Below are 21,639 nucleotides of genomic sequence, written 5' to 3'. Positions count from 1 at the left end.
TATAACTCTAACAGCTCATATTTTGGTGTTGCTTTTAAAAAAGTCTACGTAACCATCCAAATTCACAATACAGTACTAGAACTGTGCTATTATTTGTTATATTTACTGAATACTTACCACACACCAGGCACTGCACTGAGAGCTTTGGATGCATGATTTACCTAATCCTCAGAGCAACCCTATGAAGTAGGCATTGTCTGAGCTTATGAAAGTCAAGTCAACTGGCCAAGGTCATAACAACAACTGGCAGAGCTGAATTCCAACCCACTGTTTCTGGCCCCAAAGCCCCTGCCTTTAACCACATAGTAATTCACCTGTTCTTTCACATCTGAGTTATGCTGTCATTTAATAAACACTAAATATCTACTGTGTTCCAGGAGCTGGACTTGGCATCAAGATTATAAAGACAAATAAGATGTAGTTTCAGCCTTCGAGGAGCCAGTGGGTTTTAGAGGTTATGAGGCATGGTGGGTGAGAGCATGGATTCCAGTGACACTGTCTGGGTGCAAATCCTTGCTCTACCATGTACAGTATGTGACCCTGGGTAATTTACACCTGTCTCCTCACCACTGCCTTTTTTTTTTTTTTTTAAGATTTTATTTATTTATTTGAAAGAGAGAGTGAACAGGGGGCGGGGCAGAGGGGGAGGGAGAGGAAAAGAGAATCTCAAGCACACTCCACACTAAGTGCAGAACCCGACGCAGGACTCAATCTCAGGACCCTGAGACCATGACCTCAGACAAAACCAAGCGTCAGACGCTTAACCGACGGAGCCACCCAGGCGCCCCACCTCTGCCTGCTTCACTGGCTGTGAGCACTAAAGGAGTTAATTCATAGTATACAGTTGGTGTTCAATAAAGGTTAGCTGCTATGATTTTTATCACTACTACTACTATTGCTGCTGCTATTAGCACCACCAACCAACGATACCATATGAGAATGATGGTGTGTTACAGGGAAACAATGCGTCATGGCACAATTATAAGGGCACCAAAGACAGGTGTCCCACAAAGCCCAAAGGACAAAGGGAAGGTACTCAGGAGGAGGAGACACCTACCCTGAGTCTCAAAGCACAAACAGGAGTCAAGTGATGTGGAGAAGGACTGGTGGAAGAAGAAGAGTGCCTTTCAGGCAGGGGAACAAAAAAATCTCACGGTGAGAAACAACACGGTTTTTTAAGAGAAATACGAAAAAAGTGAAATGGTGCTAAAATAAGAGGAAGAGTGTAATAAAAGAGGAGACCGAAGATCTAGAAGCAAAGTAGGCATAGTCAGGCACATGTGAAAAAACTGAAGACTTTCCCTGGTGTCGGACACATGTTGAGTATTTACTATGTGTTTACTGAATTGAAAAGTCAAGCTTGAAATAATTTGGCCACTGGCTTGAGGTCAACAAGTTTGCTTATACTGGGAAGGGAGGGGTCACAGCAGGTTTTATCAAAACTGAATTTACTCAGAAAGTCACAGCACAGAAATGCCGTAGGTTAATTTAAAATAATTAAAATAAAATAAAGTATTTGAATTGAGCTTCAAAGCACAGGTCAGTTTTAAACTGTTCGTTCTACCTGATAGCATACTCTCAATGACATGAGAACAGCAATAGCACAAAAGCCACATACCTGAGTATAAGGTGATATAAAACTCGTGATGCATACTAAGCCAGCATCTGCAAACAGCTTAGCAACTTCTGCAATGCGTCGAACATTCTCCTCTCTGTCTTCAGGACTGAAGCCAAGATTCTTATTGAGACCCTGACGAATGTTGTCACCATCCAAAGTGTAGCATGGGATACCATGGCACACCAAGTACTCCTCTAAAGCCATGCTCACTGTGGTCTTTCCTGCTCCAGATAAGCCTGAAAGTGAACAGTCCAAGCACAGTTCAGATGCAGCATTAGAAGGATAACCACATAGTAATAAAGAATTTAAATCACAGCTTTAATTACATTCATTATTCATAGCCATCTCTCAGTAACACTTTTCCCACATTTCTCTATAAGATTTACATCTTAGCTAGAAAAACATCTGTAGTTCAAATAAAATAAGCATTTATGTTTTTTGGGTTTTCTAAATTACAACAGACATTTATTTAAAGTAATACATTTGCAGCTCAAATAGTTTGAAACTGCACATTTCAGGTTTACCCAACTTCTTAAAAATATTTGAGAGCTGCAACGACAGATTTCAACTCCATGATTACTTCTTCGCCTACTCCTCTATTTTCTTTGCCGAGCAACTTCGTTCAGATGGGGTTCAAGGTAGAATTGATCCTGCTCATACTTTGTCCACTGCTCATTACACAAGATCTGCTGCCTCCGAGTCAGATCCAGTGCTCTCTCAGTGTGAAACACCCTGTGGTTATACAGGTTCTCAGGAAGCCTTATGGCCTCTTTCACATCATCATTCTCATATACTGTATCATCTCGCATTAACTCCAGTTTATTGGACCCTGTGGCATTGTGATACCATTTCTGAATACCCTCTAGCCACCAGCTTGTTGCTGCAAGGCCTGTTCGCCATTTTGACCCAAGACTACAGCGTTGCCTACTCAAGCATTTATGTTTTTAATAACTCCCGTCTATGCCCAAAGGTATTCTAGAAATTACTCAGTTTCAGAGGGTAGATATTCACTTTGTTCTCATTACCACTATTCCAATGCTACATGCCAAAGTAAAAACAGAGTAGTATGCCCAAATTATTTCTAGGGAGGTAAGAAAAAGAACAAAAGTAAGTAAAAATAAACATTATAAAGTTATTTCTATATCCCAGAATCAATACATTCCACAGACTACCATGATAAAAGTACCTGGGAGTCCAATTTATAATATAATTAACCTTGAAAGAACATCCTTACCTCAACTCACCTTCCTCTACCAATGACGTTTACTCACTAAACAACAAGGAAAAGGAAAGCATGTATGTATGCACTAGAACATGCCATCTCGATGAGTATGCAAGCACAGAATTCACAACTAAGGTAGTGATGAGGCAAGAGATAAAAACGGAAGTCTCACGTACTGATTCCTTTGAAAGAAGTCATGATGGTAGAAGGCTAACTAAAAAAAAAAAGTGGATTATGTGTTAGGAGGATCAATAGTATTAACTGCTTTATATATTAAAAACTTGTATGTTGGGGAGCCTGGGTGGTACAGTAGGTCGAGCATCTGACTCTTGGTTTCCACTCAGGTCAGGATCTCACGGTCACTCAGTGTGGGGTCTGCTTGAGCTTCTCTCTCCCTCTCTCTCTGCCCCTCCCACTCATGCTCTTTAAATCTAAAAAAAAAAATAAAAAATAAAAAACCTTGTATAGCGGATCTTATTTTCCAAAGATGGCTGCAACAGAATTTCCCACCCTGCAACCTCTTTGACAATGTAACATCGCCACTGTGACATCAAGAGGTAGAGTCTAATTCCCTGCCCTTGAATCTGGGCTGGCCTTAGGATTCACCTATCATGAAAAAAATGCAGTGAAAATGACAATGTGTGACTTCCAAGGCAGGGTCAGAAAAAGCTGTTACCCAGTTTCTCTTTGGACCCTCCATTTGAGAGAAGCCCGCTATTAAATATCCCAAGGCCACCATGCTAGCAAGATCACGAGTAGGTGGTTCAGCCAGCTAAGCCCCCAGCTGACAGGTAGCATCAAGTGAGTTAGTGATCACCGACTCCAGCAGGTGAGCCTTTAGACATCAGGGAAAATCACCCCGCTGAGCCCTCCTGAATTCCTTACCCACAACATGGTAAGCAAATTAAAACGGTTGGTTTACGCCACTAGGTTCTGGGTGATTTGTTACATAGCAACAATAACTGAACAAAGAGATGGAGGCAGGGGGTTCTGTCTTTTGTTGTTTTTAACCAGCAGCTGAGCACTAAGTATGAGAAGAAAAAAAAAAAAAAAAAACAACCCTGAAACCTGAACTCTTAGACTTTATACAAGACAACCTAAATGATAATAAAAGTACCTATTTATACATACGTGTATATATACTCATTTTATGTATATATTTAGTTTGAAACAAAGTAAAGAGAGAAAAAAAAAAAGAGACTGCTGAAAATTTAATTACTGACACAGGAAGTTTCACTGATAATGATTACAGGGAACACAGACAAAAAGGCAAAGAAATTAAAGCAGAGAAAATTAATACACAATTACAAGAGAGAAAATCCAAAACTAGATAAGGAAAATTAGTATACCTGAAGAAAAGGAACCAAATGTACTGGACTGACTAATTCCCCACCCCCCCAAATTCATACACACCGGGAACCTCAGAATGTGGCCTTAGTTGTAAACAGGGTCTTTGTGGATGTAATTGGTTAAATTAAAATGAGGTCATACAGTACTAGGATGGGCACTAAATCCAGCGATGGGTGTCACTACCAGGCCATGTGAGGATGAAAGCAGGGACTGGAGCACTACATCTACAAACCCAAGGAGCACACAGGATTGCTAACAACCTCCAGAAGCTAGGCAAGCGGCCTTCAGCAGCAGATTCTCCCTCAGAGCTTACAGAAGGAACTAACCCCACCAAAACCTTCATTTCAGACTCCCAGCCTCCAGAACTGTAAGAGAATAAATCTCTGGTGTTTGAAGCCACCCCGCTGTGTAAAATAATTTGTTACAGCAGCCCTGGGAAACTAGTACACCAGCCAATGTAAAAATATAAAAGAAAGTTTATCTGAAATAAAAATCTGAGAAAAAGCAAACTGCATTCCAAGAAAATGGCAAACAACTCAAAACAGCTTGACGGATCCTGGTTAAGCTACTGAATTGCAAGAAAAGGGAAGAAATCTTTACTTCCATTTCCAACAATATTGTCAAAAAAAAAAAAAAGATCAACAAAGGCTACGGAAGATTTGATAACATAATTAACAAACTTGATCTAATGAACATATGTAGAACATTGCACACGTCAGGGAATAGATGTTCTTTTCAAATATATATTTACGAAAACTGATTATCTACGAGATCATAAAACAAGCACCAAAAAATCTGAAAAACAGTATTTATAAGCATCACAAGTGGTCAGATCAATGGAATAAACTATGTTCAAGGAAAGGATTACCCAATATTGTAAAGATCAATTTTCCCCAAAACTGACCTTTAGATACAATGTAATCCCAAACTAAATCCCTACCAGATTTTCGAGGAACTGGTTAAACCAATTACAAAATTTACACAATAATGCAAAGAGCCCCCCCAACCCCAAAAAAGGTTAAGATATTCCTGATGAAGAATAAGGTAAGAGGACTTACTTCACTGGATTTCAAGACTTATAAATATATAGTAAGACAATGTGGCAATAAAAGAGGAATCGACCAGTAGGATAGATCAGAGAGCCCAGAAACAAATCCACACATAAGTGGAAATGTGACATGACACCTGGCATTGCACAAAAAAAAGGATGACCTCATCAATATATGCTCGAGACAAACGATTATCCACATGGAAAAAAAAGAAAATAGATCCCTCCCTCACATACACACAAAAATCAACTACAGATTGATAAAGGGCCTAAATGAGAAAGGTAAAACTTCTAAATAAAGGAAAAGAAACAATTTTTCTGGGACCCAGATGCAAAAAGGAAAGCTCCTAAAAAGGAAAAAAAAAAAAAACAAATTAGTTTCACACCTCTTCACATCATTTAATACCAGAAAACAGTGGAATAATGTTTTAAGAACTTCAAGACAAAAAAAGTATTAAGTACAAATCAAATATATATTTTACCCAGTCAAATCGTCGTAAAAGACAGGCAGACATTCTCAAATATAAAAACTCAGAGAATTCAAAATCCAGGGAGCACTATCTTACAAAAACAATTTAATGATGAAATATAAACACTTAAAACTGGACCCAGAGAAAGAGCTCATGATTGAACAACGCCATAATAAAAGAACTAATGGTGAGTTGATGGATATAGAATCAATTTACTCACAGAACTCAAACACAAACAATTATGAAAATTTTAAATTTAAGATTAAGAATTATGAAAATTTAAGAATGTGTTATGGGGGTGCTTGGGTGGCTCAGTCATTAAGCGTCTGCCTTCGGCTCAGGTCATGATCCCAGGGTCCTGGGATTGAGCCCCGCATCGGGCTCCCTGCTCTGCGGGAAGCCTGCTTCTCCCTCTCCCACTCCCCCTGCTTGTGTTCCCTCTCTCGCTGTGTCTCTCTCTGTCAAATAAATAAATAAAATCTTTAAAAAATAAATAAATAAATAAGATGCATTCGGGTTTTTCCCTTTATTTCAACAGCAATTCTGTAAAGAACAAAAGGAATTACCAAAAGGAAATATGTTACAATTAAGCAACATTGTTAGTTACATGTAGTGATGTTCCAAATACAAGAACAGCTCAGAATTTAAATAAATACGCTTCATCCTGGTTCAAGGCTACTTTTGAAATTAACTAATTTCTCTCTCTTGACCGTACCTGTCAGCCAAACTGTGCAACCACGAAAACCACCTCGGGTCCCCACGACCTGACCTCTCTTGTTCCTGCTGACATGATGAGCTTGATAGGTGACATTAGTTGCTCTCTGCATCCCCTGGAAAAAAGAAACAAAATTCTGATTCACCTGAGTCCTTTAAAAAGTAAACACATATTCTTCGCTGTCACTGTTCTATATAACATGCCATAAGCAAAGAAAAAGATTAAAACTAACAGCTTTCTTTTCTTTGTAGTACCTAGTATGGCCTTTGATGCTTTACATACACCAATGAATTTAACCCTCAGAGCCAGGACGGTAAAGACTCTTACTACTGTGGTTTTACAAATGAAGATATTAAACCTGAGAAAAGTTAAATGGCTTGACCAAAGTTCCCATAACAAGGGAAGGCTCTCCAGAGCCCAGTCTTCCACTCACTGAATCATTCATTCAACCAGTATTTACTGAGGCCCTACCAGTTTACCAAGTGAACTAAACACAGGGTCCCTGCCCTCACTGAGCTTACATTCCACTGGGGAGACAAAGCAATAAAACTTTATTGTAATATCAAAGAGTAACTAGTGCATTACAGAAAATAAAACAGGGTATGACTGGAAAGAGGGATCAGGGAGGAGTGCCTCTTTAGACAGGCTGATCAACAAAGGCCTCCAAGAAGGTAGCATCTAAGCAGACTCCTGAACAAAGTATGGAAGGTCTGTAGGTATCATGAAATGCATGATGGGAAAAAAAAAAAGAGATGCATTGTTTATTTGTGGTTATTCCACAAAAAAAGTGGAATGCAATTTTTCTTCCAAATTATCTTCTTAAACAAAAAGAACATAAATTTACACAGGCCTCAAAGAATCTGAATAGCCATTTCTCCAAAGAAAAAATACAAATGACAAATTAGGCAGATTAAAAGATGTTCAGGGGCACTTGGGTGGCTCAATCAGTTGAGCATCTGACTCTTGATTTGAGCTCAGGTCACGATCTCAGGGTTGTGAGACTGAGCCCCACATGGGTCTCCACACTAGACGTGGAGCCTGCTTGGAATTCTCTCTCCTCTGACCCCCATTCTCTCTCAAAAAAAAAAAAAAAATTCAGTATCATTAGCCATCAGAAAACGGCACATCAAATCAAAACCACAAGGAGATACCTCTACAACCCACTAGAATGGCTGTAATCAAAAAGACAGTAACAAGTGCTAGTGACAATACTGAGAATTTAGAATCCTCATACATTTGCTGGTGAAAATGTAAAATAATAGAGCCACTTTGGAAAACAGCACTTTTGCAAAATGTTAAATATACAGTTACCATATGACCAAATAATTAAACTCACAGATGTATACTCACAAGAAATGAAAACACATCCACATAAAACATATATACCAAGTTCACAGCAGCATTATTCATAAAAGCCAAAAAGTGGAAACAACCCAATCGTCCATCAACTGAAAATTAGATAAAATACTTTAAAATTTATATATCCATTCAATGGAATATTATCTGGCTGTAAAAAGGAATGAATTTCTCAAACTCATTACAATTTGGATGACCCTCAAAAACATTAAGCTAAGTGAAAGAAGTCAGTCACCAAGACCACATATGGTATAATTCCATTTATTTGAACTGTCCAAAACAGGAAAATCTAGAGAGACAGAAAGCAGATTAGTAATCGCCTCAGGCTGGGAGACTGGGGGCCAAGGGGCAGGGGGAGTAACTGCTAATGGGTACAGGGATCTTTTATGGGGTGATAGAAATGCTCTAAAATTGTTTGTGATGACAACTGCACAACTCTGTAAATATACCAAAAACCATTTAAACCATACACTTTAAGCAGATGAATGTATGCAAATTATATCTCAATAAAGCTGTTTTCTACAAAAAACAAAAAAATGAATTACAGAGTCTCTATTTTATCTTCCTATGGAGCAAAAACGTAATTCAGGTTCTTTTTTCATATTTATTTATTTGAGAGAGCATACACCCGTGCATATGGCAGGGGCAGGGTGTTGGGGGGGCAGAGGGAGAGAATCTCAAGCAGACTCCCACTGAGCACCAAGCTCCACATGGGGCTCTATCCCACAATCCCAAGATTATGACCTAAACAAAAATCGAGTCCGACACCTAACCGACTGAGCCACCCAGGCGCCCCTAATTTAGGTTCTTTTTAGCAGCATGTCTTTATAAAATAGATATGTGACAGCATTTTTTTGAAAGGTGTTTGTATTTGATACTGCTTATCTTATTCAACATTCATTCAAAACTATTTACTGAATGCATACTACATGCCTGAAATTCTTCTAGGTGCTGATGAAACAAGAGTGAACAGTACCAATAAAAATCACTGTCCTCATGGGACTTACCTAGTCTTCCCGCCTAGTGCAGTGGTTCTCAAGGTGTGGCCCCAGCAGAAGCAGCTCTTGCATCTCCAGGAAACAGTTACAAATGCAAATTATCAGGTCCTGCCCCCAGGCCAAGGGAATCAGAAACTCTGGGGTAGGCCCCAACACTCTGTATTTGAAAGTCCTCCAATCGTGGGGCGCCTGGGTGGCTTAGTCGTTAAGCATCTGCCTTCGGCTCAAGTCATGATCCCAGAGTCCTCGGATCGAGCCCCGCGTCGGGCTCCCTGCTCAGTGGAGAGCCTGCTTCTCCCTCTCCCTCTGCCTGCCTCTCTGCCTACCTGTGCGCTCTCTCTCTCTCTGTCAAATAAATAAATAAAATCTTAAAAAAAAAAAAAAAAAGAAAGCCCTCCAATCAATTATGAAGCAAGCTCGAATTTGAAAGCCACTGGATTAATGGGAGAGCTGGGGGAAAAGATAAATAAGTTAAGGCAGGAATAAGTATCAAAACGAGAAAAAGTCAATAAAGCAAAACTGTGAAGAAATTTCAGAGAAGTGACGTTCAGACAGGGTGGCCAGGCAAGGCTTCACCAAAAAAGAGGACACTTAACACCTGTGATGACTTCTGGGGGAAGCATCTCCACACAGTGTGCAGAATGAGCACAAGAGTGAAAAAGTGACTAGGGAAATCTAGAATGGTTGCTGGGCAGTCCTAACGACTCACGTGAAGCCAACAATCATCAATTCAAAGCAAAACCAGTCACCAGGACCATGTTTTCCGCAGCTGCATCAGGGACACAAAATGAAGCAGGAGCAACTGGAGTGGATCCAACTAGAGCTGTAGTCTGGCCCAGGGGTCTTCAAAATGGGGAATAAACAGCCTTGCAGCTATAGAAGCATGAACTGTGGGGGGGGTTTTGGGGGGTGTGTGTTTTGTTTTAGAAGTATGAACTTTATAAAGGAATGTATTTCTATCCAGATCTTCAACTTCTGGATGGTACTCCTTTCTAAAAAAAATGGTCTGCCTGAGGTGCCGGATCTCTTTGCCCACCTCTCCTTCCCCGATCCTCCTAGTGTACAGGACAAAGCATCTCTGCCCTTCTGAGTCCTACTATCACTCATTGCAGAAAATCCTCTGGGGCCAAAGGGTAATCTGACAATTCTTTGAATAGGCGCACCACAAAAGCTGTACCCCTCCTCCACTAATCATCGCATTAACAAATGCATTTCCAATAAAATTATGCTCTACATGTTCAATAATCATTTCTGAAAAATTGTAACGCGGGTCTCCCTAGCTATTTCTTTTCGATGAATTAATGAAGCAAACATTACTTTCCAGCTCTACATTTCCAAGATCTTAAACAAAAACAAGGTTCCACACATGGAAATCCTCACCTCTTGGGAATCAGGGACACCTCTTCCCATGGGTCACTAGTTTCAGCTCCCAGCCCAGGTGCCTGGGTAGAAGGGAGTGGAGTCTGAAGGGGGGGGTTGAGGGAGTGGTTTTGAGGAGGGTGCTAGATAGTTAGCTGCCTACACTGACAGAACCTGTTTGACTGGGGTCATTTTGCTTTGGGATTTATTCCAAGTTATTCTGCTTTGGGGCAAGAAGAAACATGCATCTAATGAATTTTAATTCATTCTGGCCCTGTAAAATAGCTCCTGTTTTTCTTTTTAAACTGAGTAGAATGCATAGAATTATCTGAGAAGCTATAAACGGCTGAGGATGTGGTTTGGAGAAAATACAAGATAAGCACAGGTTGTCTGTTTTAACCACAAGAAAAGAATGCTACCTCAGGGTTCCTTGCATCCTACCTTTAAAAAACTCTGGTAGCAGATATGGCAATCTAAGGAGGCTTATTGTTTGTGGGTGTTTGAGATTTTTCATATTAAAAAACAATCTTAAAAAAAAAAAATTTTCTACAACCTTCCACCTCCCAGTTTCTCAGAGTAAATCAAAGAGCATTTTTTAAAACTACTGGAAAGGCAAAGTGGTGGGATTATGCCTGAACTTTACTGAGAATCTAAAGGCCACTTCCACAAGCAATCTTCTTTCAGTCCCCCTTCCCTTCTTTTCCACCCATGCTAGCCAAATCCTTCCTATAATTCCGCCCGAAAGAAAGGACATTAGTGAGTCACTGAAGGGCGAGTGAGTTATTTCCTTCCAATTCCACACTCCTACTCTCGGTCTTCAATGGCCTAGCTTCTTTCCACAAGATGGAGAAATCAGGCTTACAATTTCTTTCCTAAGAGGCTGGGTGGGTTGTAGAAATATTTATGTGGCTTGGTACGTACACCCAGGCAGTCCCTGTAATAACTTACTGCCTATATGATTTGTTCTTTAGGGACTGTTTTATACTTTCAGCTGTCTTTCTATGTATATATATTTTGACTTCCTTGGGAAGGTAGGTCAAGCACATGAGTTACAGTTCTATCTTCCCCAGCGCCCAACCTCTTTCCTTGTGCTAGTCAGTGCTCAGTAAAAGTTAGATCTGAGGCATTTATTTTAAAGCATGATTTGTTTTCTCTGTATAACTTGCAAATGAAATGATGACTGACATTCAGAAATCTTAAGTTTAGCAGAAGTGGGACAATTCATTTCAAGAGAATTTACTCACTTTCTACACTTGGGGTTAAACAACCATCAGTCCTGTTACTAGGCTAACATCACCAGGCCTCTGATATTTGTGGTGCACATTTTCTACACATTCTACAAACTTCTGTCATGACACACACAAGTGGCCCTGTGTGCCTTTTTGACCCACCTTAATTTCCACATGGGTGGTTTTATTTTATCCACTTCCCTATGGGAGAAATTAACTTCTCCTATGATGTCTTTTAAAGAATTGTAATGCCTTGTGAGTTCACTATGATTTGATGAACAACTCTGCCTTTTTAAGTGAAATCTGTAAAAGCACAGAGCATACACCAAATATCAAGCATAATTCTGGACTCAACACCCATCACCCACCCCACCACCCACCTTAAACTGACTGCTAAACAGTGTGCTCCTCCAAGAGAATCTCTGAAATGATTAACAGTCATGTTTCTTTTATGTCTCAACACAGACTATGGAGAGATGGCAGAGTATCATGTGAATAAGTTGAAGAGATGGTCAAGTACAAAGAGAAGAAGCCTTTACTTCACAGAGTTACTGATCAATTAGTTCAGTTACTGATAACTGAAGTTAACCTTTTGAACAAGCTAAAGACAAACAGCAAAAGAGAAGATCATACATTCCTGGAGGCTGAGAAAATCTGAAAATGCTATACTTAAAAACTTGCTACTGCAAAACACGTTGCACAGCAACACTGGAAGGATGTTTCTGGTCAGAAAGTGAATCACTACCCCAGGCCTCCTGAACCAAAACTAAGTTACTGGCAGGCCTTCCTAATTGCTGTCAACTATCATGCATGTGCTCTGTATATACATGACGGCTCTCCAACGGGTCTGTTTTAAATATTAAGTAACCTTTAAACATTAATGGAGATTTTTTAAAATGTCAATACCTTTAATGGAAGGGCCCCTGGATGACCTCCAGGTGGAAAACCCAGCTCTAAGAGATTCCTAGAAGATTCCTAAGACTATCTGGTGATCGAGCCCTTTTAGATACAATAAAATAAAATAAAATAAACATTTCAGGGAATGGGGCACCTGGGTGGCTCAGTCATTAAGCGTCTGCCTTCGGCTCAGGTTATGATCCCAGGGTCCTGGGACTGAGCCCCACATCGGGCTCCCTGCTCCTTGGGAAGCCTGCTTCTCCCTCTCCCTCTCCCACTCCCCCTGCTTGAGTTCCTTCTCTCGCTGTGTCTCTCTATCAAATGAATAAATAAAATCTTAAAAAAAATTTTTTTTCAGAGAAGAGACAAAGTATAAACAGATAAAGAAATCATTACACCATGACAGACCCCTGCGCCTCCCACCAGGCTGACTACACATAAGACGCAGCTCAGAAGCTGGGCAGACAAAAATACACTAACATCTACCTCGAAGTTGAAATTAACTACTAAAACCATAGGCAAGTACATACAAAAATGTGTACACGAATGTTCACGGCAACATTACCCATAATAGCCAAGGAAGAGAAACAACTCAAACGTCCATCAAGTGACGAATGGATAAACAAAATGTAGCATATATCCATAAAATGGAATATTATCCAACCATCTAAAGGAATGAAGTTTGATAACATGCTACAACATGGAGGAACCTTGAAAACATCATGCTAAGTTTAAAAAGCCAGACACAACAGGCCATACATTTTATGATTCCATTTATAGGAAAGTCTGGAAGAGAAATCCAGAGACAGAATGTAGACTACTGGTTGTCAGGAGCTACAGAGGAGGAAGGGGGAGGAAGGGGTAGGAAGGGGTAGGAAGGGGTAGGAAGGGGAATGACTGCTCATGGGTATGGGATTTCTTTTCGGGGCAATGAAAATGTTCTAAAATTAGATATTGGTGATGGCTGTACAACTCTATGAATATACTAAAAAAACAATGAACTGTACACTTAAACATATGAGAAATAAAGACACAGGGAAGGGATGCAAGCATGAAAAAAACTAGAGAGAAGAGACTGAATAATGGCTACATTCATCTAAAAATTAGAAACTGGACTTCTATAGATAATGTCTAATATTCCCACTATTTTTATTGTTAAAACTCACTTGGTAAAGAACTGTACCCTTAAACGATATTTCACAGAAATAATTACCACTTAGGTAAATACCAAAAAGAAAAATTATTCTCTTCACTTAATTTACTTAGTAACTTGCTTTCAAAACAATCCAGGGTTGGAGTTTGACTATTCCGTCACTGGTATGCTATAAATAATTGATCTGTCTCAGAGCAAAAGACGGTGACTTCCAGGCTGGTGGATGAGAAAATGGTATTATCAACTAGATTTTACTTTAAATTACTAATTTTGCATTTCACAGTTATGCAGTTTTTTCCCTTTTTCTTACTCAAAGCAAAGAATAAAATAGTGTTTCTCAATTTCAGCATTAATAACTTTTAGAACCAGGTAATTCTGTTGTGGGAGCTGTTCTGTGTACCGTGGGATGTTTAGCAGCATCTTCTATCCAACAGATGCCAAAAGCCCCACAGTGCATGCGTGCGCACACGTTAACAATCAAAAATGTCTCCAGACATTGTCAAACACCCCCCTCGGAGTGGCAAAATTTTACCTGGTTGAGAACCGTTGGAGTAGAGAACTACCCCTCAAAACTCAAATGTAACAGAGCCAGGCAAAGCTTATTTCACAATTCACATTTAGAGACACAACTCTGCTAAGGGAAGGCTAACACTGCTGGTACCCTGCCAGAAGCCAGGTCTGCAGAATCGCCCAGAAGCATGATTCCAAAGAAGCCACTATCTCTCGAAATTTCCTTGCCCCGAAAGAAAGTAAAAATGAATCCATAAATACATAGAGAGTAGGAAAAAGTGTTGGCGGCTATCCCAAAGGAACTTTCTAGACCTGCCCTGTCCAATACAGTGCTCTAAGACCCTGAAAATGTTCTATACTCCACTGGCAACTAACTACATATGGCAGTGCAGCACATGCAGCAAAGGAAAAGAATTTTTTAGTTTACTTAGTTTTAGCTAAATTTCAATTGCCACAGGTGTCTGGCAGCTATCAGATTAGACAACACAGATCCAGACCTTGCCATCACTCTTCTTGTTATTACTGTTAGTCAACATTAAGAGTCCATTCTTAGTAGAAGTCCAGCTTTCCCTCTTCTTCGGGCAATTTTTCCAGCAGCATCTCCCTGGAAGATCAATACCTGCCCCTGAACACAGTCAGGCCAATGTTCTGAAGAATGAATATGCTGGCCTCTTCCTCAGCTTTTCATCAGCTGAATGTTCCATTTCTAAATGCTTGTTTCTTTTCTGTTCCACCTTGGTCTTCCCCAAAATCCAGAGTGGGCTACTGGCCTTCTATGAAAGGCATCTAGCAGTATAAGGAACAAACTGCTCAAAAACGGAGAACTGGTAAAAGGGAAAATTATCTTATTCATTTGTTTGCCTTTTAATTAACTCTTTCCCAGACAGAATGCAATATCCACGAGAGCAGGTAGGACTCTGTCTTTTTACCACTGCATTCCTAGCACCTAAACAAAGGCTTGCACAAAGTTGGTGTTAAATATTTTTGATTAATAAATAATAACAAGAACACCTTAAATAGTGCTCATGTGCCACGCACCACCGTCGTGCTTCAAATATAGTGACTTATTTAAACCTTACTATAACCCTAGGAAGGTAAGCACTATTATCTCCACTATAAGCTATGTTTTATTAACTACATTATTACCTTTGAGGACAGTGAGGCAGAGAGGCGTTAGGTAATGTGCCCAAGATCCCACAGGTGGTAAATGACAAAACTGTAATTTGAATCCTACCACATATGGAGTTTATTCTCTAACTTAAGCGGTACAGAGATACTTATGTTATCTAGGCTTTTAATATCTGAAGCACTGAAGTTTACTCTGTAGCACACTCCTTACCCCCATCCTGCTATATGAGCTGCGTGTAGACACAGAACATCCGTAATGAAATCTCACTACATAATACATGGTAACAGCAGCATGCAACATGATACAGGGTGCACAAACAATTCGGCAACATACAAGAGTACGTGCACACAGAAGGCCGTGCCGTATGGTAAAGCAGCCCACAGCTCTGAAGATTTTAGTAAGTGATAAAGGTTACCAGGCATCCCAGGCAGAAGGAAAGGGCTTGTGTAAAACCATGAGGAGTAAACTCTCCTTCAGTGTTTAACTATCATCCCTGTTACCCTAGCCCCCAATCTACTTCCCCATTTCCCAGCATGTCACTACCTTTCTCCCCATGTCCCGGGATTAAATCCTCAGTATCAACTTTTAACCCGCCTCCCTCTTTCATCCCCTAATTCCGGTCAGCTCCTTCTTACTCTTCTTTGAATGTTTTTAATGCACCTATTCCACTATTCCCACTACCACATTAGCCCAGCCCTTTGTACCCTCACACTTGAATTCATACCAAGAATAACTTAAATAGTGCTCATGCACGAGGCATGCTTCAAATCTATTAATTCATTGAAACCTCACTATAACCCTGTCCTCCAGGACTTTGACATCTGGACTCTAGCAGTATTTAATTTCCTCATTAGCCCAGTCTTCCTGGAAATCCAATTTCGTCATGTGATGGAAACTTTAAAGGCGTATGCGTTCTTCACACTAGTGTCCATTAGTTAACTTACGTATGTGAAAGGGAAATACAAGGGATTTTTGCCCCATCTCTATTGGGGCAAAAAAAAGACTTCTAAGGCCCAGAAAATTAAAAATTCTAGCATCCTCAAAAATCTCCTATGGAATTAAGTCTTAACTCAGCAACCAAACGTTAACAACTGCACAACCTAGCCCCACCCTACCCATTCAAACTTATTTCCACTCCTCAATAAAAATTCTCCAGAGCAGGAGCGCCTGGGTGGCTCTGTCGGTTAAGTGTTCAACTATTGGTTTCAGCCAAGGTCATGATCTCAGGGTGAGGAGACTCAGTCCTGCAGTGGGTGGCATGCTCAGCAGGAAGTCTGCTTCAAGAGTCTCTCCCTCTGCCCCTCCCCCCCACTCGCTCTCCCTGGACCTCTCCCCGTCTCTCTCAAATAAATAAATAAAAATCTTAAAAAAAAAAAAAATCTCCCGAGTAGTTAAACAGGTTTCTTCATTGTTCCTGGAGTAAAAATAATATTAATTCTTATTCCCAGCCCCCTTATTCCTTCAGTCCCTCTCTGACTCACAAATCTGAGCACATTTCTCCTCCATAAACCCTCTCCAAACACCCAGGATAAACTAACCTCTGCTCTAAATTGCAATAAAATGCGTCTTACACCACTCACTGTGGTGTGATATTCATCACCTGGCAAATGCCACCTACAAGCCCAACCAGGCCATGAGCAACTGGAAGGCAAGCACGGAGTCCCTCATTTTTCATCTTCTCCAAGAGCAGCACAAGTCTCTACAAAGAACACACATCTATTTGGCAAAAGTTAATAAATAAATTATGGATGCTATAACTGAAATTATCTGTAAATACCCTAATTTAGCCAACCTATTTCCCTAACTAGGAAATACTTCAAGGTACAGGAACAATACTAAGTTACATGGTACTGGTTTCACCGCACCTTCAAATTCATTATCTTCGTTACTCCTCAAAACAGCCCAGTGAAATGCACACTATTACACCCTTGTTAAGTCGGCTAAGGTTTAAAGACAGAGTGTTTTTCCTCAAGAGCACTCAGCTACTAAATGGCAAAGCTGGAACCAGCGACCATGCCAGTAGTCCAATGCTCTTTCCAATGTTGTAATTCACCTTTTATCTCCTTTCCCTCCTTATCACATAAGGTTAAAAGGAGAAAGGAATCACATGAGAATCCTTGGTAACAACAGATACGGTAAATTCACGACTTCAAATGAACATTTGCCTGAAATGGCTTTTTTTCTTTGACTCATCAAGGGTAATGATGATTTGCAAGGTTGCATTTAAAATTAAACCTCGTGATCGTATTGTACTGTGAAATAAAAACCCATCTAAACTTAAAACCGTTTCCTTTCCTGACTCCGAAGTTGGACACCCCCCTCCCCCTCTCCCCCCTGCAATCTGCTCTATACTTACAAAATCTTAAGGCCGTTGATCATCAAAGAATTAAGGAAGGAAGCAACCTTCTGAGAGCACAGCACTTGACCATCAAATCCAACTGGCAGTTCTTTTTTTTTTTTTTTTTTTTTTGAGAGAGAGAGAATGAGAGACAGAGAGCATGAGAGGGAGGAGGGTCAGAGGGAGAAACAGACTCCCTGCTGAGCAGGGAGCCCCATGCGGGACTCGATCCCGGGACTCCAAGATCATGACCTGAGCCGAAGGCAGTCGCTTAACCAACTGAGCCACCCAGGCGCCCGCAACTGGCAGTTCCTGCTAAACGTTATAAACCATTAGTCTTCCCATACCTTACTGTCTCCGGAAATCGAGTCCTTAAGACTCCATGTTATTTGTTAGACATTCCAATTTAATACCGAGCCACAAAGAACCTCAGTTCAGAGCAGTCTCAACTCATGAATGGCCACATTGTTGGGTACTCTCCCTTCACACTGAAACTCAGAAATGGAAAGACGTGGAGATGGATCCAACAACCTGGGCTAAGTGCACTGGCAGAGCCAAGAAAAACTAGAACGCACCGAATGCGCCCGCCTTCGCCTCCTCCGCAGACCTTCAGGCCACTTCAAGGGATGCGGGCAGCATCCCCCGTTGGGGGTGCACGCTTCAGCAGCCGCCAGCTCACTCCCAAAAGATTCTCTTCCAGGTCTCTTCTGAGCCGAGGAGCTGGGGAAGAGGGCATTCTTCCCCCCCAGAAGGTGGGTCGGACCGCACACCACGCCCAGCCAGAGACCCCAGCCGCGCCAGCCCGTCTGGCACCGCCCCCCCCCGCAACACCGCCCCAGCTGGGAGGCGCCACGGCCTCGGGTACCATCCCCGAGCTCCAGGAAGGATGCAGAGGAGGCGGGAGGGAAGCAGCGGCTCCGGAATGAGCTGCAGCCACAGCCTCCCAGAGCCTCCTTCGCTCCTCTGCCCCGACTCACCCAGTTCTGCGCATTATTGCTCAGCTTGACTTTCTTGCACAGGCTCCCAGGGACCTCCATAGCCGCAGAGTGCGCTCGGGTGCGGGGATCCTCAGCTCCAGGAGGGTAGCAGGAGGAGAGGAGAGGCCGGAGGTGGCGGGGCGGGAAGGCGGGGCTTCCTCGCGCTGGGGTCGGCACGCGCTTACGTACGCACGCGCTCGTGCTCGTGCCTCCTGCGTGGCGCGTCGGCCGCGCCTCCGAAATGGGTCTGGAGCAGAGGTATGTGGGGAGGGGCGAAGCGGCGGGCGCGAACCTTAGGCCGGAGTTGGGGGCGGGGCTTTGGCGCTCGGAACGCGCGCGACGCTCCTCCCTCTTGATTCTGAGGAGGGGGCGGGGCCTGGGAAGGTAGTCGTGGAAGTTTCCTGGCTTCTCCCCGGCTCGACGTCTTGTGCTGCGCAGGCGCTGAGGCTGGAAACGAGTCCCAGGCGCGTGCCGCCTACGAAAGGGCAAGGGAGATACCTGGCTCTCGGCATTTAGCGTGCTTGGCTCCCTTGCAGCTGATGCTGGTTGGGAGAAGACATTGATGTAGTCTCTTGCCCCTGTGGCTTTTCCTCCTTAATCCTGGCCACCGATCTCCTGTCTGCCCAATGGGTATCCTTGTCACCCTGGCCCCCCTTTACCCACCTGGCCACATTTAAAAAAGGGATTTTACAGCCTCGCAAAGGGAAGAAATGATTTACCGGACAGCTCATTGGCCACACGTTCTTGGTGGCTTTAAAATTCTGCTCGGCGGCGCACAACTTCAAAAAACAGTCAATGCCCCATCCTTGGTCATCAATGATTAGTATCTTGACTGGGATTCGTGGTTATCTGCAAGGTGCCTCCTTCCCCACTTGGGAGGCCTCTCTTCATATCAGGAGATTTCTGTCCAGTAATTCTCACCGGGTAGGCCAAAAGGGCCCCTATATTATTAGCTTTTCCGGACTGAAACCCAGGCTTATTGAAGGCTGCTGGTTACCACAGGTTAGAATGCCCACCTGTGCAGGACATTTTCAAATTTACCTAATTATTACAAGGCTAGTTCATAGGAAAATGGGCTGGGGTATGTGGGGGCTTCCTCCACGAGTTCTTGCCCCCCTCCCATTACTCTTAAGGACTTTTCCACAGCTTACCCCTGGCACAAAAATAGTTGTTTGAAGTTCTCGGTAACCCAGTACTCTCCACCTCCCATCCTCCAGGTTCCCCGCCCCCCCCACACACCATCTTCAATCACTAAGACCTGAAGCTATTGCTTCTTAATAGCTAGCAAATCAGTTCTCTATTTCCCCCACTGTTACTGTCTTTTATTAGGCCTTGCCCATATCCAAGACGAATCACAACTAGTACCCTTAACTAGGCATCCTCCCACCTGTGCAGCTGCTGGCCACACCCCTGTCACACACACCATTCTTGAATTGCTGTCCGAGTGGTACTTCTAAAATGGAAATCTGACTTTGTTTACTTGACCATGTAAAATGTCAGTGGTTCCCTATAGCTTTTTCTAGGGGATGTTCAATTTGAAGTCTGTATATAGAACTGAATTTCAATATAATTCTCAATTCTGCCAGTAACAGGAATGAACTTGGAAGTTCAAATGAGAACACAGCACCACATGTGGAATCAGCCATTTTTCCAGCAAGTCCTATGAAATGATATTTAGAGGGAAATGATATAAAGACATCGCAATCTGGGCTTCTAGTTGTGCTTATTGCTTCTCAGTCCATATTTCTGAGATTTTCCAATGAAAGACATTTTTAGGGTTAAAATATATTATGAGTTTACTTTGATAGTCTCAGTTCAAATTCATGATTCCAAGCATCAGTCATGCGAATGAGCCTGTAACATCTTGTTAAACTGGAAACAAGGAAATTATCAAAAAACACTAGAATTAAACAAACAACAACAACAAAAACCACAGGATTATGTCAAAAGGACTCAGAAGCCAACTTCAAGAAGTTTTCTCAAGTCAAAGATGGCATAATTAGATTAAAGCAACAAAGGGATAATAACTATAAGGTATTGACGCAAAATATGTTTAAATGTAGATGTTGATATGCTGATAATGATTATAATTAAAAGAGAACCCATTGTCATCTTTGGAGGATGCTAGGAAACCAACTCATTATTTTGAAAATTGATAAAGGGAAAGAATTAAACATTTACCCTGCCTTCTCTGCATTAACTGTAAGTCAGGTAATGAAAAAATTGATGAGAGGGGCACCTGGGTGGTGCAGTCGGTTAAGCATCTAACTCTTGGTTTCAGCTTGGGTCGTGATCTTAGGGTCTTGAAATCAAGCCCTATGTCAGGCTCTGTGCTGAGCATGGAGTCACTTGAGATTCTGTCTCCATCTCCCTTTGCCCCTCATGCACTCTCTCTCTCTCTAAAATAGATAAATCTTGGGCGCCTGGGTGGCTCAGTTGGTTAAGCGACTGCCTTCAGCTCAGGTCATGATCCCGGAGTCCTGGGATCGAGTCCCGCATGGGGCTCCCAGCTCAGCGGGGAGCCTGCTTCTCCCTCTGACCCTATCCCCTCTCATGCTGTTTCTCTCTCTCTCTCTCTAATAAATAAATAAATAAAATCTTTAAAAAAATAAAATAAGATAGATAAATCTTTTTAGAACATTGAGGAGAGGAAGTTCTCCTTGTAGAAATATAGCTAATAAATGAAGAAGGAAAGAGAAGATTATGATATCACCATTTTTACCTTCTAATGAAATAATGGATAAAGACAATGATGTTCATGGCTGCTAACATCATGAAAATAAAGAACATCAGAACTTTTTTGCCCCTGATGATTTTTTTGCCTCCTGTAGTATTAATGCCCCCTTGCAATCAAACCTGATCCTAATCAAGCTTTCAGGCCTAATCACCAGTTTACAGTTAATGCAGAGGAAAGAGGAAGATGTAAAATCACCATAAATGCAAGCAACCAAATCCAAACTGTGGAAAACCCTACATCATAATGACCTGATTCTTAAATAGTTCAATTAAAGGGGGAAAAAAAACCAAATAAAGAACTGAAGATTAAAAGAAAACCTAAGATTACTATTAAGCAATTAAAATATATGGAATTTGGGGTGCCTGGGTGGCTCAGTTAAGCATCTGCCTTCGGCTCAGGTCATGATCCCAGGGTCCTGGGATTGAGCCCCAAGTTGGGCTCTCTGCTCAGTGGGGAGTCTGCTTCTCCCTCTCCTCCTCGCTCATGCTCTCTCTTGCTATATCTGTCACTCTCTCTGTCTCTCTCAAATAAAT

At 41.8% G+C, this 21,639-nt stretch overlaps 1 protein-coding gene across 1 annotated transcript in view; it reads right to left on the bottom strand.

Annotated features, from left to right (window-relative positions):
* Positions 1-18,534, bottom strand: part of PAPSS1 (3'-phosphoadenosine 5'-phosphosulfate synthase 1) — an 83,273-nt gene extending 64,739 nt beyond the window's left edge. Inside the window, exons 1-3 of the mRNA XM_081812022.1 lie at positions 18,370-18,534; positions 6,424-6,538; positions 1,619-1,854 (exon numbers count right to left, since the gene is read on the bottom strand). Coding sequence (XP_081668148.1) covers positions 1,619-1,854; positions 6,424-6,538; positions 18,370-18,429 — 411 coding nt within the window. The 5' untranslated portion in view covers positions 18,430-18,534. The remainder of the gene's footprint in view (positions 1-1,618; positions 1,855-6,423; positions 6,539-18,369) is intronic.
* Positions 18,535-21,639: the final 3,105 nt, after the last annotated feature.

Source organism: Leptonychotes weddellii, chromosome 2 (assembly GCF_054177405.1).
Source record: "Leptonychotes weddellii isolate Sample4059 chromosome 2, ASM5417740v2, whole genome shotgun sequence".
NCBI classification, from domain to species: Eukaryota; Metazoa; Chordata; class Mammalia; order Carnivora; family Phocidae; genus Leptonychotes; species Leptonychotes weddellii.
The sequence above is the reverse complement of the archived record's forward strand: the minus strand, read 5'-3'. Positions and strand labels throughout refer to the sequence as shown.